This window comes from Anopheles maculipalpis, chromosome 3RL (genome assembly GCF_943734695.1).
Source record: "Anopheles maculipalpis chromosome 3RL, idAnoMacuDA_375_x, whole genome shotgun sequence".
Classification (NCBI taxonomy): domain Eukaryota; kingdom Metazoa; phylum Arthropoda; class Insecta; order Diptera; family Culicidae; genus Anopheles; species Anopheles maculipalpis.
Window position 1 is genome coordinate 78,607,293 of NC_064872.1, and position 14,609 is coordinate 78,621,901.

The window sequence follows — 14,609 nt, forward strand, 5'->3', positions numbered from 1 at the left end:
GGTATTTAATTTGCTTTTATGGGAAATATGCTCAACCGAAAAAACGATGCGCTTTCCAGCACAAATTGCATCCCGAAAAGCAGCATCGAGAAAACACACGGTTGAAATAATTAAAAGCTTCGCTTGCGATGAGTTTATAAAAGTTTCGCCTTTTTCCTTTCCCATAAATTAGCACTGGTAGAATAATGAATGCTCCGATGTTGTAAAAAAAATCCTTTTCTGAGTCTTCGTTCGAACAATAAAACGATCATGTGCAATAAACTGTGAAAAAAAAGAACTGTTTGTGCGAGAAGCATAAAACCATTTCGTGAATTTCGGTTTTGCAAATCCGCGCATTAAACACGGACCTTTCGTCGATCAAAAGGATCCGCATTCACCGTTCGGAGTACAATCCTGCGAGAACCTGATTTTAACACCTCTCCGCTTCTTTGCTCGCGAGTTTTGTTGCGCATGTCGTGAATGTGGTGGACATTCCATTTGGAAGAGATACCGCAATTTCTGTGTATCATTGCTTTGGTCAAAGTTTTATTCGGATTATCACAAACCGGTACAGTTCTATTGTAATTTTCTTCCAATCTCTTTTTGTCTAACGCCACACACAAACTCGAGAGTAATAAAATGAACCTATGATTTATACCCTCACGGACACGGACGCACGTCAAAAGAGCAGGGCTTTGGCGAATCTGTATGATATTGTCATAAATTCGTCTAAAAATTGATTCGCCTCCACTACAGCAAACGATGCTCGTCTCCGATAAACAAACGGAGATACTTTTGTCAGTGTGCCAGGTGTGTAGATTTCGTAGGCCCATTGTCTTGATCATTCTGTTTTTCGTTGTCCCGGAAAATCTACATCACAATGTAAAACGCGCCAGACGAGAGCGCTCTCAAAATTAAGCCTTAAACGTAACTTTTGAGATGCAAAATTTGCCCGGCATTCCCAGCACCGGCAAACAGGTTCTTCTTCTCACTGTAGAGTAAACAGAAAACAAAAAGCAGACCTACAAATAACAGATCAAACACGCACTACCCTTGTGCCCTGATGGAGCCTGTAAACATCGCCCAGAATCTTAAGACAAATCACAAATCGGTCAATCGTTTGCTGGAGATCAAATGCAAATTGAGCTATACAAAGCGAGTGGCCCTTCCCTTCAGGCCGCGAGTGAAAACTTGACTCAAAACGGTACAGCTTGGAAAACGTGAAGCGACTAATAAAATAATAACAACCTTCGGCTCCCAGTCCGCCCTGCTCCAAACTGCTGCCCTATCTCCCCGAATGGAAAACAGTAATTCTATAATAGCAATAATCATGCCGTATCGTTCAGTGATAATCGCGCCCAGAACCGCGTCTCTCGCGGCGGCGCGACGTGCCGTCAATGGGGTGTATTGGAATGATGATGGAGATAAACATAAAAGAAGGCAGCTCTGGTCGCTCTTCTGGCGATCGAACCGTCGTGGAAGGGTTTGAAGAAGCGACCGACACCGGGCAGTTTAACCGTTGTACCGTGTCAGGTGGAATTCGCTTCCCGGTTTAGCTCTTCTCCGGCAAGAAGTTGCGATACGACACTTAAGAATTTCGCGCCCGGCCCTTTTGTTGCTATCGCTTGACAATGGGTAAACCGTCGAGTGCTAGTACTCGATGAAGTTGAGACCCTACTCTTGGAAAACCGCAAGCTCTTGAGATGCTAGGTATCAGAGGATCGAATGAAGACTTCAACCTAGGAAAGGAGGTACCTTACCGGGACACGAACAAAGCAAAAAACAATAACGATCAACAACATGTTTAGAAAAGCAACAAAATCTATTGAATTTTGAAGTTGCGTGATTGGTTTCAAGTGGAGTAGATTGCCGTCAATCCTTCTATTAGGCGTTAACGGATACCGCGCGATAGTTGTTTACAAACTTTCCACTCCACATACACGCAGTACCGGCGTGGGTTGAATGAAAACACAGCGAACAGGTTTAAGGACACCGAAAGTATCTCCAAACTTTGGTGTTATTGCCGTCGTCAAAACTGTCCCTAAATTATGCCATGCGATCCACAAACAAAAACCAGTTCGCATTTTCGTTGTACCTTTCTCGTGAATGCTCCCATCCCCAATTTAGTGTACCTGCGTGTACAGGATACGCGTTCAATAAAGCGCCAGACTTAAATTGGGACCCATAAAATCGATAATGAACGTAAGCAGGCAGACCGATCCACTTGTTTGGTTGACCGTTTTACGATCTTTAGCGGAGAAGAAAGGATTTACAAAATAGCATTCCAGCCACGAAAAGGAGGTGCAAAATACACACCCCGAGCTTCCAATTGCGGTGTGAAACATAATCAAAAGTTACACACACACACGCACGCAGAAGAACACGCACATAATTGTGTTTCGTTTGTTTGATCCGGTCCTATAAAGTGCACTTTCTAGAGTGCACTTTTGGTGGTAGAAATAAAAATGCTGCAGTTTAACAGACTAAAAGGAACGCGATCGATATTGTGGATAGTTTCACACGTCCCGCGATGTGTGTCGTATGGTATTATTTTGCGAAAGTGTACCGTTTTTATTGCTTTCCAACGAGGGGGGGGGGGGGGGGTATTTTTTGTTTCAACGATGTAGCTGCAGTCGCTGCCGAATAATGATATTTAATGTGTTCAGCTGTTCGATTGTGACAGAATTCAATTTACTTCTTGCGTGGAGAGTGAGTGGGAAAAAAGGGTTTGATGATGCTGTTGAACTTTATTGCAAGCTTCTCTCAGGAGAATAACTGTCAAAAAAGTCAATTTATATCTCTATAAAGCATCGAGAACTTACTTATTTATAATGCAGGTTCAAACTTGAGAGCAAAATTTAATTTGAAACACGTTGAAAGAAACACAAAGTATTGTAAATTTCAACAACATGCTTTTATTGTTTATTGTTATTGTTTTATTTACAAGATTTCATAAAAGATAAATGAAGAGCTGCAACATTTTAGATTAAAGTATTTCAATATAAATATCTTATGAAATGAACAAATACACCATCACGATTTAATAGAATGTAACAAAAATTGAAGCCAAAATTTTCTTAGTTTAAACTATTTTTGCTAATTATCTCTATTTATTGTAAATTTTGTATTCATTTCAATTAATAGTTAATAGTTTTTATTTTCATATTTTATTTATTTGAAAAATGCTCACCGTTATCACAAATTAATTTTTAACTTCATTTAATTGTTTCAATCATTCGTCATCTTCCCTAACTACCGATCATTAACGATCGTTATAGCTTGTTTATCAAACTAATCACCTGTTGTGTATGTTTTTTTTTTGTATCTCCACCCGTTCACTGTTTTGCAGGTGTCAAGATGCCGATGTGTGCCGTATCCGCTGCCCAATACCTCACCACCAACGGTTGGGCAGAGCTGCGGAACCCGATCGACACGGACGTCCCGTTTCGGTTGTTTCGCGACGAGGGCCGCATCTACCTGCAGTGGCTCGGTGAACCGGAGCTACGCCAGCGGATGCAGGGCCGTCTGGTGCTGGTGCATCTGATGTGCCGCGACATGACACCGCGCCTATTGCTGGAGGATGGCCGGGCCGCTCTTCATCACGGTACGTTACGATATGATTCCAAAGTTATGCTCGTTTTTTTTTTTCGTTTCGTAATTATTTACCTTTTTTTGTGTAAAAAAAGGCACACAGCCTAGAGTTCTTCACCCTCGCGTAAGGTTCCCTTGATTAATTCTACAATTTCCAATTCCAACACGGTTTGCGTTCCTAGTGCCGTTCCGGGCGGCTAGCATTCCGTTGCCGACTGTTACAGCCCGGTGCGGTACACGGACACGTCTTCAGGCCGCACCGGTCGGTGTTACAATATCGCACGCTCGCCTGAGCATGAGCTCTGATGGGTGAGGAAGAATAATTAGAACCGCTTGTGATTTTCCACTTCTTTCTTGAAAAAAAAAAAAACGGAGTGAAACCCTTCTCTCGGGCGGACACTATTGTACTATGTTCTTCCCTTCGCCGCAAGCGAGCGTGCGCGCGCGCGCGAGCTCATGTCAAATCTTAATCTTAGACAATGGACGCACCACAACGCCTTCCACCCTGTTGACTTGCTCCAGCTGGATCCCGGTCACCTCCCTCGGCGCACATGGTGCGGAAAGCGAAGCGCGATAAATTTATGATGAATCACCACCTCACCTCTTTCGGTACGAGTAGCAGAGGAAGGGCACCTGTATTTTGAACCCTACCCAGCCATGATGGCCTTTTATTCTGGTCAAAGTGCTCGCTTATTTTGGGCTCCATAAATTCATTAGTTTGTTGGCTTTCGTGTTGTCGGTGGTGCTGAGTGGAATTTGTTTTCAACTCAACGTTTGGCACGGGCACACTCGTAAATAGGTTACACATTTACCTCGCTTACTGGCCCTGTTGTTGTTGATGATGAGTTGCTGGACGCTTATCGCTGCGCGGGTCGTCTATTTATTTATTTTCTCGTTCAATTTCGCCGGCTTTTGGGGGCTTCTACTGTTATATATATTTTTTTAATTTCTCCACGTTTACGCTCCACACGTGCCATGCTTGGTACTCGTGTATTTTTTCGTTGTTGTCTGCGGGTTACTTGTTGCGGCTTCAAGCAGCGTTGATTGGTCGACTTTTATCCGATTGCGCTAAATCGATAAGAACAGCGTGCCGGATTTTTATTATTTCGGAAGTTCAAAGGCAATCGGTTGTGGTTGGTAGGTAATTTTTCTAATGCCATATTCTATGCGATCAGGGGCAATTTTTTCATTTGCTCTGACAGTAATTGTTAAGAATAGATCGTCCGAGAAGTGGTTACGGTAACCACCGTACACCGTGGAGCTCGTAGTGCCAGGGTTCAACGCATTGCCATGGTAAAAGGCAACCGGACGCTAGATAAACATCAGCACCCTCCGTGTCCGATGATTTCCCGCAGGGTGCGCAATATTTCACCCGTTTGATCGTTTTCTATCATTCATTCCGTGTTCTGTGCTTCTTCAGAGTCGCCGGAAGTGTTAGAGCACAGTCCGGAGAACGAACAAAAAAAAAAGCAAGAAGAACAGATCACTTTGGCACTTCAAATTAGGGATTTCTGGATGGTGGGCGGCTTTGAGCAAAAGCAAAATTATAAAAGCATAAATCAATGATCAATCAATTTGTGGTTCACAGAAGATAAGATGGTTCTGATTTAAGATTTCGATTAAAGGATTTAACAAGAAGTGTTGTTTTCTTGTGATGGTGATGAATGTTAGCGTTGAAAAATCATGTTCAAGCATTGAAATTTTCATTCATTGCATTTCTATTGTAGTCGATTTTGACGCATTTTGATGTTATACAAGGAGATATGATAAAGAGCCTGAGAAGACTCGGAAATCAGGATACATTTTTGATAGGCTAGTTGGGAATTCAAAGAAAAATGTTGATATACCAGACTCATCTAGACCTCCTCTCCACAATTTTCAGGTGGATATTGGTAATTTATTAAACCACTAGAAATCACGCTTTAACCAGATTTTATAAGAACCTCCTCTATCTGCAAGATATAATTATATGTTCCTGCTAGATGTATGTACTATCAAACTAGATCCCGAAGAGAAAATTATCGTTCTCTTCAGAGCTCCTCACTGTAGAGAATACTTTGATCATAGGATTTTAGATCTTTACCAGATCAGTAGATAGAGGCATTTTAGTTACAGATGTTTCTATATTAGAATGCATCCGAGGGTTTCACAAATAATCCTATAAACGTAAGTAATTTTTAGGTATCTCATTGTCCTGTCACAATCCAGAAAATATTTTAATTCAAACGCACCAAAAAATCCAAACATCTCACAAATAAAGCCCACAAAGTTAGTATCTTCAAAGGCTAATATCTTCAAGAATAATTCAACAACCCTAGATGGAAAAGACTTATTTGCATGTCTTTGCATGACTTCTTTCATATGATCTGAAGGAATGAGCGCAATGTGCCTATGAACTTGCTTGACAAATTTAGTGATTTTATTGAAGATTTTAGCAAAGTTTTTTCAATTAAAATAATGCTCTTAAAAGTATTTTTTTTTTTGCATTTTACTCCATTCACCCGACATTACTAATTTAGTGATTTATCGGGCACGATTGATTGCGCGTTTATAAAATAATTCTCTCTTTCAATTAGATAACTTCTAGTATGAGTAATCGCTTTCCGCCTTCAAGCACTAAAATAACGTTTATCAAACATAAATGTATCATACTGTTACCCACACCCACACACAAGGTCAATCAATTTCCCCATTCCAATTTCCAACTCGTATCAATTTCATCATAAAAAACCTACACACTTTCATACTCTTGCCCGCTTTAGGGCTTACAGACTTACACGCGTACATACATCTTTTTTTCCCGGTCAGTTTCCATTTACTGAAAACCACTTCAAATAAATGGTGCGATAAAAACGGATGACACCGTTGATATTTTGTAATCAGTGGCGTAAGTTAGTCGCGTGAAGGATGCTGCTAGCCCGAAGCGAGAAGCCATACACATTGCACTGCTACTAAGTCTTACCTTCGGCCCTTAGGGCGATAGGGGAGGATGATGGAAAGGAAGCCCATTTCCCCCTGCGGGAGTCGTTACGGATCCGAGCAGCTCGTCAATGGTCAGCGTTCCATTGGAGCTGCCAGTCGTATCGAGCCTGTGCAGAACGGCTCGGCTTAGGTGGAATGCAAATGTTAGGGCATTGCATATGTTGAGATGGTTCGTAGGCGGCCTCCTTACGGCGATATGCAATCCGTTTCCGAGGTTGCTTAATGGCATCGTAAGTTTTTCTCTTTCTTCTGTTTGAGGTTTCTTTGTGTGCAAAACCACTAGGCTAGTGGCAGAGGTTTTCCTTTTATTGCCAGCGTCTTAGATCGCACCGAGAGTTTCCCTCCTTCCTTGAGGTCTAATCAAGGTAACATATTCGCAGCAAACGTAACATAAAAAATGCCGGAGAGCCAGCATGTGTGCACCAGCAATGCGAAACGCGATGCCCCTCTACTGGTTAGGGCGATATTAATTTTGCTCTATTTATTATCGCTCGTGTGGGTCCACTGTCCAGTATGATGCGCCCCTTCCGATTGGGTTCATTTCAACCTAGCTCTAGTGGTGGCGATCGGTGATTTATTACTTGCAATAGCACAAACATCCCTCCCACATCGCGTATATGCAACGAGAGAGGATCGTGATTAAGCTACACGATGCAGTAGCTCGTTCCATACGCATGTACTGTAAACTTCTGGTTTTTTTTCTGTTTGGTGCATCACCCTCCCTTATCTAGCGTCTTAATTTCAATTTACACTGCGCTCAGCCCACTCAGGAGAGACACGCAAAATTAGCAGAAATTTATTGCAGCGATGAAGAAAATTATTATTTATAAGTTCTCTATCATGAGCCAAAAATCTCAGCCGCCACCGGTCAACTACTTGCCATTAAGTTAACCTGTACAAAAAAAAAACTGCATTTGATTGTGCTGGTAAATGCAGTTGCATCGTGAACGTTTTTACCACACCATTCTCAATTTAAGACTCCGAAATATTAAAAAAAAATGAACAAGCACTCACCCTCATTGCAATCATGGCGCAGAAGCATGCAGATCGATACGATCGCACTCGCGCCTTCCACCGAGGATACACACAATTAATAAAACACCAACGCACCTCGCACCGTGGTGTCGGTTGCGGGTGTTGTAGTAATAAATTCAACTTGTCCTGTTCTTCACGATCTTACCACTCTACACCATCTTACTCGCCGCAGCCACATTTCTCGGTGGCTCTAATTTCGCGATCGTTGGTTTGTTTGTGCTTTTATTTGTTTCTTCATCGTCGTTTACTTTTGCATCGCTTGCTTATTTCTTCTCATTCTGCTTTCTTTCCACTACTTTCAGATGACATGCAGATGCCGAACCAAAACATCTTCACACCGTGCATCGCCTTCCGCGTCGTTGGGACACCGATCAAATACGTCACCAGTGAGTGTTGTTGCTCGTTTGTTCTTTTGTTTCCGTATTTATTTTTGTTTTATTTTGCTTTTCTTGGTTCTGGTTGTGCTTTTGTTATGAGTTATTTTGATTGCTGCCTGTTTGCACACACAAAGTGGTTGTTTAATTTATTTTATAGCTGGTGTTTTTTTTACTGCTTCTTATGTAAATGTGATTTCTTTTCCTTTTTGCCAACTTCTTTCTATATCTTCTATATCTGTCGGAAGTTATAAACATTTTCATGGTTTGTTCTTTTAATGTGAAATTAGTTTGTTTCCTCTTTTTCGTTCTTTACTGTACCAACACGTTTGTTGAAGTGTTTTAATAATTAGTTAGAACAGTTACCTGTACTTTTTGTAATTTGGATTTTTTTTTATTTTTCTTTAAAAAAATTAAATCATTTTCGGATGTTACTAAAACGAATAAATTCAATTCACGCACCCATAAATCACGATTAGCAATAGCTTAAAGCCTTTTCTTGACTTCCCGTGAAAAAAAAAAAAAAACATCTGCAATTGTTCAGAAAAACTGCACTTTATCCACTCACCCAGCCATACCGAAAGCGAAAGCCACACTCATCGAAAAAAGCTCGCTCGAGTTCGATTTGTTTCGTTTGCCGTTTGTTACATTATTTATGTTTACGTACGTTAAAACAACTACCACCCAAGAGGAAAAAAATCCTGCGTTAATCACTTCCTGCCATATGAGGGAGGGAGGAAAAACGGCCCACAGATGGAGTACACAACTCCAGAGCACGTCAAAATACATAATAATCATTCATAAAAGTTCATCGGACGGCTCAGTGCGATCCACGCACACCCATTCAGCACTGGTAACATGCTCACTGAATCATGTAATTGATATATTTGCTTTGAGCATTGGCGTTCGTGCTGCGAGAGGTGGCCGTCGCCACCTTCATCCGAAACCGAATGGAAGCACACGAGATGAAAACCAACAGCTCTTCAGTTGGAAAATAATAACATTGTATGCAAATATCCTCCCGCATACCAGCAGCAAACAAAAACACACATCGAGCCATCTCCCTTTACGTGGAGCTTGGAGGCTTTGCTTTAGGCCATATGACTGCTGGATGGTGGATGTACATTAGCGCGAAGATGGCTACAGCCTCCTTACGCAGCATATGGTAATGTTTTGTGTGCGCTCGGCGTGCTTTGGAAGATGTTCCCTTGCGCTTGCGCTTGCAAAAGGACGTCGTAATGAAAGTGAAAGAAACAAAAAAATCAAACACCCCAATTAAAGGAGAAAGGGTGTGTGTTTTTTTTTTCGTGTTTAACTAATTATGCAGTGGCTAAATTAGGACCGTAGCCCAGCTGTTCCGGCTTTGAACCCAGCTGGTCTATTTGCGCACGTTTTATATGGTAATAATAATATGCGTGCGTACGTGCGCGGTTCAAACTATTTTAACATATTTCCCTTTCAAGCAGTTAGGTTTTTCATTTTTCTTTCCTTTTTGTGAACGATTCTTTGCGAAGGTGGTAACGATGGCTATCGTTTAGGAATTAAAGATCACGTACCGGCATCGAGGGGGTGTGTGTGTGTGCTTGGGTAATGAGCAGTTGAGCCTTTGGTGGTTGAAAAAAGATTTCACTTATTTTGTGGTTTTTAGTTCGTTGTTAGCTTTCAGAAGAAGAAAAACGTGGATCCTCCCTTTTTTTTGTGCTGATGAGCTGAAGAGGAAATGTGTTTGTGAAAGTGGAGCGATTGGTGACGTACAGAAAGCGAAACCAAAAAGTGATCGAAATTAAAGTACGCAGATGTACGGCCTCCCTTTTTTTTTTTTTTTTAGGGTCGAATAATTCATTCATACCCTTTTAACCCGTTGTTTGTAAGCTTACAAATAGTGCGATGAGGAAGCAAAAATGCTACCGACAGAAAAGCTGTAGCAAAACGAACACATCGTTTCATACAGTGACAAAACGGAGCACTTGATCGTGTTGACCCTGCCGGATTCGGCATGGAACTGACCATAAATTATGAATGGATCGCTCAACGCTTCCTTCCAATTCTCCTAATGTTTTCGTGCGGTTCGGTGAAGCCGTTTTCTGCTGTCCCACCTACTTGGTTTCATATTTCAAACGTACGGAGCAATTACTCGCACCACCACTGGTACCGATGAATATATGGCCGATCATTTACACACAAATATACGATCGAGAAATTGCTTGAGTGGAATAAATCGGGAAAGGGGAAAGGGGTAAGGTAATTGTGAGAACGATTGTGACCAATAAAGTGCGATTCTATCACGACAAAGCCCGCAAAGCGTCGCGCCGTATACGTACGTAGAAGGTGATTTTCATCCGAGGGAGACTTCGTCTGCCGTGAGCAAGCGACGAACCCGGTTCTTTACTTCACACGCTCAGTACAGGAAGGTGATTTGTTTTCTTTATTGTCCCATTAGTGTGACTTTATTAGCCGCCATTCTAAACCGACGGCTCAATTCGTTGAGACCACATTCTAAACCATTTCGAGTGCGTGAAGAATTTGTTGAAAGAAAGCGCCGTTTAACACACACACACACACACACAGGCGAACAACCGGGAATTCTAATTCGGGTAGCAATGGTCCAGAAAATTTCCTACTGGAGCGTGAATAAATCAAACAAAGTGAGTTATTTTGATGTGTAGAAATTTAGATTTTCTCGTTTTTCTGCGCTGCATGAGTGAAATGAGTCTACCTTTGGGAAGATTAAAACATAAAATTCCCATGTAATGCAATACTCATTAGTTGATCTTTGCTGCCTTTAGCGACCAGTGCAATCATGCGCGAATGTACACTAAAACAGTTGCTATACCATCAACAAATATAGTGCTCGCAAGCAGCATTTCATTTCAAGGCGAATAAAACATCGATCATAAAAAAAGATCGTTCACGATCGTGTAGCGTTCACACTGCCGCGAGACATTTATTGAGCACTCAATCGCATCCGATTGCCAATTAGATTGCTTGCTTTTCCGGCAATGCACCTGGTGTAAAGACAGTGCATCCATACTGTACTGGGTCGGGTGCTATAAATTTAGCTATTAATTTATGGTATCGATTTGCAACCGCTCATCAACCGTGTTAGGTGTTCTATTATTTATGTTGCAATCCAACCCCCGACAGGAGGAAGTTTTATGCGCATCGTAGGGTGTAAAAGTACACACTACTTAAGGTGAGAAATAAAATTAAAACATGTAGAAAGCTTCCCTTTAGCGACGCGACTAGGAGATACCGTTCAAGCGGATGGAATCTTATCCAGAAAGCTAACTCAGTGGTTTATGCCATGATCAGTCATTAGACGTCTCGCAACAAGAGCGGTCGTAAATGTATGCTTTACTGGACTGGTTCCGATCAGGATCTACGCAGGGGTGTTATAAATTCCACTGCTGCTATGATCTGGCAATCAAAAATTTAGATCAAATCGTTGAATTTTAAGAACCACGTAGAGAGAGAAAGACTGATTGGGAAAGACAAGAAAGTGGTAGGGAGAATGTTTTACGACTCACGCAACATTGATGGGTTGTGTTGAAGGTGTTGTAAATCCGTCCCGTAAAAACTGGAAGGTTGAACGAAAGCATGAGATAACGGCCTATTATGCGCAAGTCGGTGTTTAGGTAGCTTTCATCGCACGCACTTCTAATCCTTCCTTGTTAAACCGGAGCAACGCATTTGAAATTATTCCCAGCCCAGAACGCATATCAACAGAGCTGCTGAACATCCAGTTGTGTCTTAATTAATAATATTTGATGGTGCTCATTTGGGCATCCGACCAATCAGACACGAATCCCTCAGTTAACCCGAGACGAGGATGATGCAACCGGTCTAATCTGGAGCATGCAGAAGCAGCATTTGCATTTCGATATCGGTTTTACAAATTAAAACCCGTGCAACTACAACCATCATAATCAGGTTGAATTCTTGCTCTTCTGCTCGGTTACAACGTTTAGTTCTTCGGCCTGGTTTTTTTTTTTATGGAAGCCAACCCGGTTTTCTTTATGGCACCGATTTATTTGTTTATTAGGGCGAGCACGGGTATCGGATTGTTCCATCCAACAAAAAACAACTTACGACCCGAGAGAAGTTTTCCGTGGTGGGAAGCAACTTCGTTGGCCGCAATTAGACGCGTTGTTCTTGGGTGAGCTAAAACATCGATACCTTACGCTTGGGTCAGACTGGTCTGGGGCGCCCGTACAGGGGTCAGGTAGGAAACGTTAGCTAAATACTGTTTTCCGCCTCTTTCGTTTATTGGGCGTTGTTTTGGGGAGAATTTTATTTTTTCGGGATGATTGCAAATTTACACGATCAACCGGTTGTTGATTTGATGGTTGATTTCATAACGATTTCCGTTTTTGTGTGTACTTTTTTAAGTGTTTTTTTTTTTGGAAGAATCGCTTGCTAAATCGGGGCAGTAAATATACATTTAGCTTAGTAGCTGTTTTAGTGATTAGTACCGGTGAATGAGGTTATAATGAACGAATAAAGAATACCGCTTAAGTGTTTGGTATTGACACACGTTGGGTTGTGCTTTAACAGGGGGTTTTATTTTGGGAAGAAGTTTCAGTTCACAATATTGCTTCACACTTAATTATTCTTTTTTATTAGTTTTATTTTCGTAGTTGTTGATCTTTCTTTATTATATTTGTCTATTTGATCGTTTCATAATTTTATAATTTTCTTCTTTTCGTTTTTTGTTGGCCTATTTTCTTTTATTTGAATGGAAAATCCATCGCTCTCTACATGTTTTTCATTTAATTTATACTTTTATCTTCCGTTATATTGAGTTTTCATGTTTTTTGTTCATGGTTTCGTTACTTTTCCTTTATTATTTTTGATGTTGTTTATGTGAGATTCTTCTTCTTATTAACTTAACGACCTCTAAGGTCATGCCGGCCATCGAAATGACTTACTAGTCTGCAATCAGCAAAAATCATAATAGCGAACAAGAATAATTGCATCGAACCAAAGCCTAAGCAAAACAATAAAGATCATTGTCTTCTTATCACAACGCTAGTAAATGTTTTGCTCCTCCATTCCATTCCATTCCTTGCATCGTTTGCATATTATTTAATCTGCACCGGAAGAAGCACATGAATTACAAAACGGAAGATCAGCCAAATCGTCGTGATGCAATCAAACTTTTTTTTTCTACCCCATTTCCATCTGTTTCTTAATTTCGTCTTTCATTTTTCGAAGTGGTCGGAAATGTTTTGAATATCTGCAACCTCTGTGGAACCGAAGCCCAAACCAAAACAACAAAACATATTCACACGCACACACAATCTACCTTACACTTTTTTTTTTGTGGCTGGTCAGTGTCTAACGCTTTACCATTCCCACCCGGCACACGCTGGGAGAAGACAAAAAGCGGTGCATATTTCACGTGCAATTTGAGCACTTTTTTCGTGTAGCTCATGTACGAACATGCGGTGGTGTAGGAGTGTTGCGGGTGGAGAAGAAGTTTCACTTTCAACGGAGAGGAAAAATGAAAAGGAAATTCACCTGTGACAACGTGCTTTTCGCTCTCTTTTTAACAAACATCCAAGCTTTTCTTACAATAGGCTTCGGACTGGGCTCAAAGCAGATAGGGTCGCGAATGTCATAATTCATCCCGGTAACGATGTGTTCCTTTGCCGCCAATTTCAACATACCGCCCAAACCCCGGTCAGGGTTCCTTTTTAAATCACAGATTATGCTAATTGTGTGAAACGATCGCAGCTCGGTGTGCGGTTCGTTTGCTTTTTGTACCGTTCGCGCCCGGTCGTCTCATGCTGAGCTCGAAGAAACGTCACCGACAGAGTGGTGTGAGAGCATAGGGCAATTCGCGATCGTAAATCACACACCTTCAAAATAGTGTCGTTTTTCCATTCCACCACGGACGGGCGTTTCGCAGTGCTTTCGGAGGGAGTCATGGCGATCTATTTAAACGCGCAAGTGATTTTACTGTCCAGCTGACATCGGCGCTGACCTGTGTGCTTTGTGTGGTCACACTTCTAAGCTCACGCAATAGAAAGGGAATTTTCCCAGCGACAAACACCTGCGGGACCGATTGCAAGGTGTGAGTGTGAAAAATTGAAAGTGTTTGACTGGACCGGAGTGGCGCTGACCGGATGCCAAACGCACCGGCGCACTGGTGTTTCAGTATTATCACACAATTATGAATATTATTACTCAACTGGCCGCTGGCCGGTTTGGAAAACTTTCACTTTTCGCTGTGCTCTTAACGGCGCGCAGACACGATAACGTTATCAGCGGGCAGGGTAATGAAATAATCAGTCCACGCGTAGAAGGGTACATGTGCGTTACGGTGTCTGTAGGCGCAACGTGATGCAATCATCTTTAAGGCGGTGAGGTGTATCTCTTAGTCTTGCTTTTTTTTTCTTTCATCTGCTCGAATTTTTTTGCAGACCAATGGCGAAACCAATGAAGCACCTACGGCGATTCATAATAATGGACGCCTTATCTGAAGTGCAAATCGGAAAAAATGGGTGGAAAATCGGTAGGCAATAATCGACTAAACCATTGAAGCCCTTTCAAACTTTAACCTTTTGCTCGGCGTTTGAAGGGAAGACAATTCCTAGGTGCGTGTAACATCGGATCACTAGCAAGTGATCACACTTTTCCGACGCA

The 14,609-nt window shown here is 41.7% G+C and overlaps 1 protein-coding gene across 1 annotated transcript in view; it reads left to right on the forward strand.

Annotated features, from left to right (window-relative positions):
- LOC126561023 (uncharacterized) overlaps positions 1-14,609 on the forward strand; it is a 39,180-nt gene that overhangs the window by 18,795 nt on the left and 5,776 nt on the right. Inside the window, exons 5-6 of the mRNA XM_050216972.1 lie at positions 3,329-3,583; positions 7,890-7,973. Of these exons, the coding sequence (XP_050072929.1) occupies positions 3,329-3,583; positions 7,890-7,973 (339 nt within the window). The remainder of the gene's footprint in view (positions 1-3,328; positions 3,584-7,889; positions 7,974-14,609) is intronic.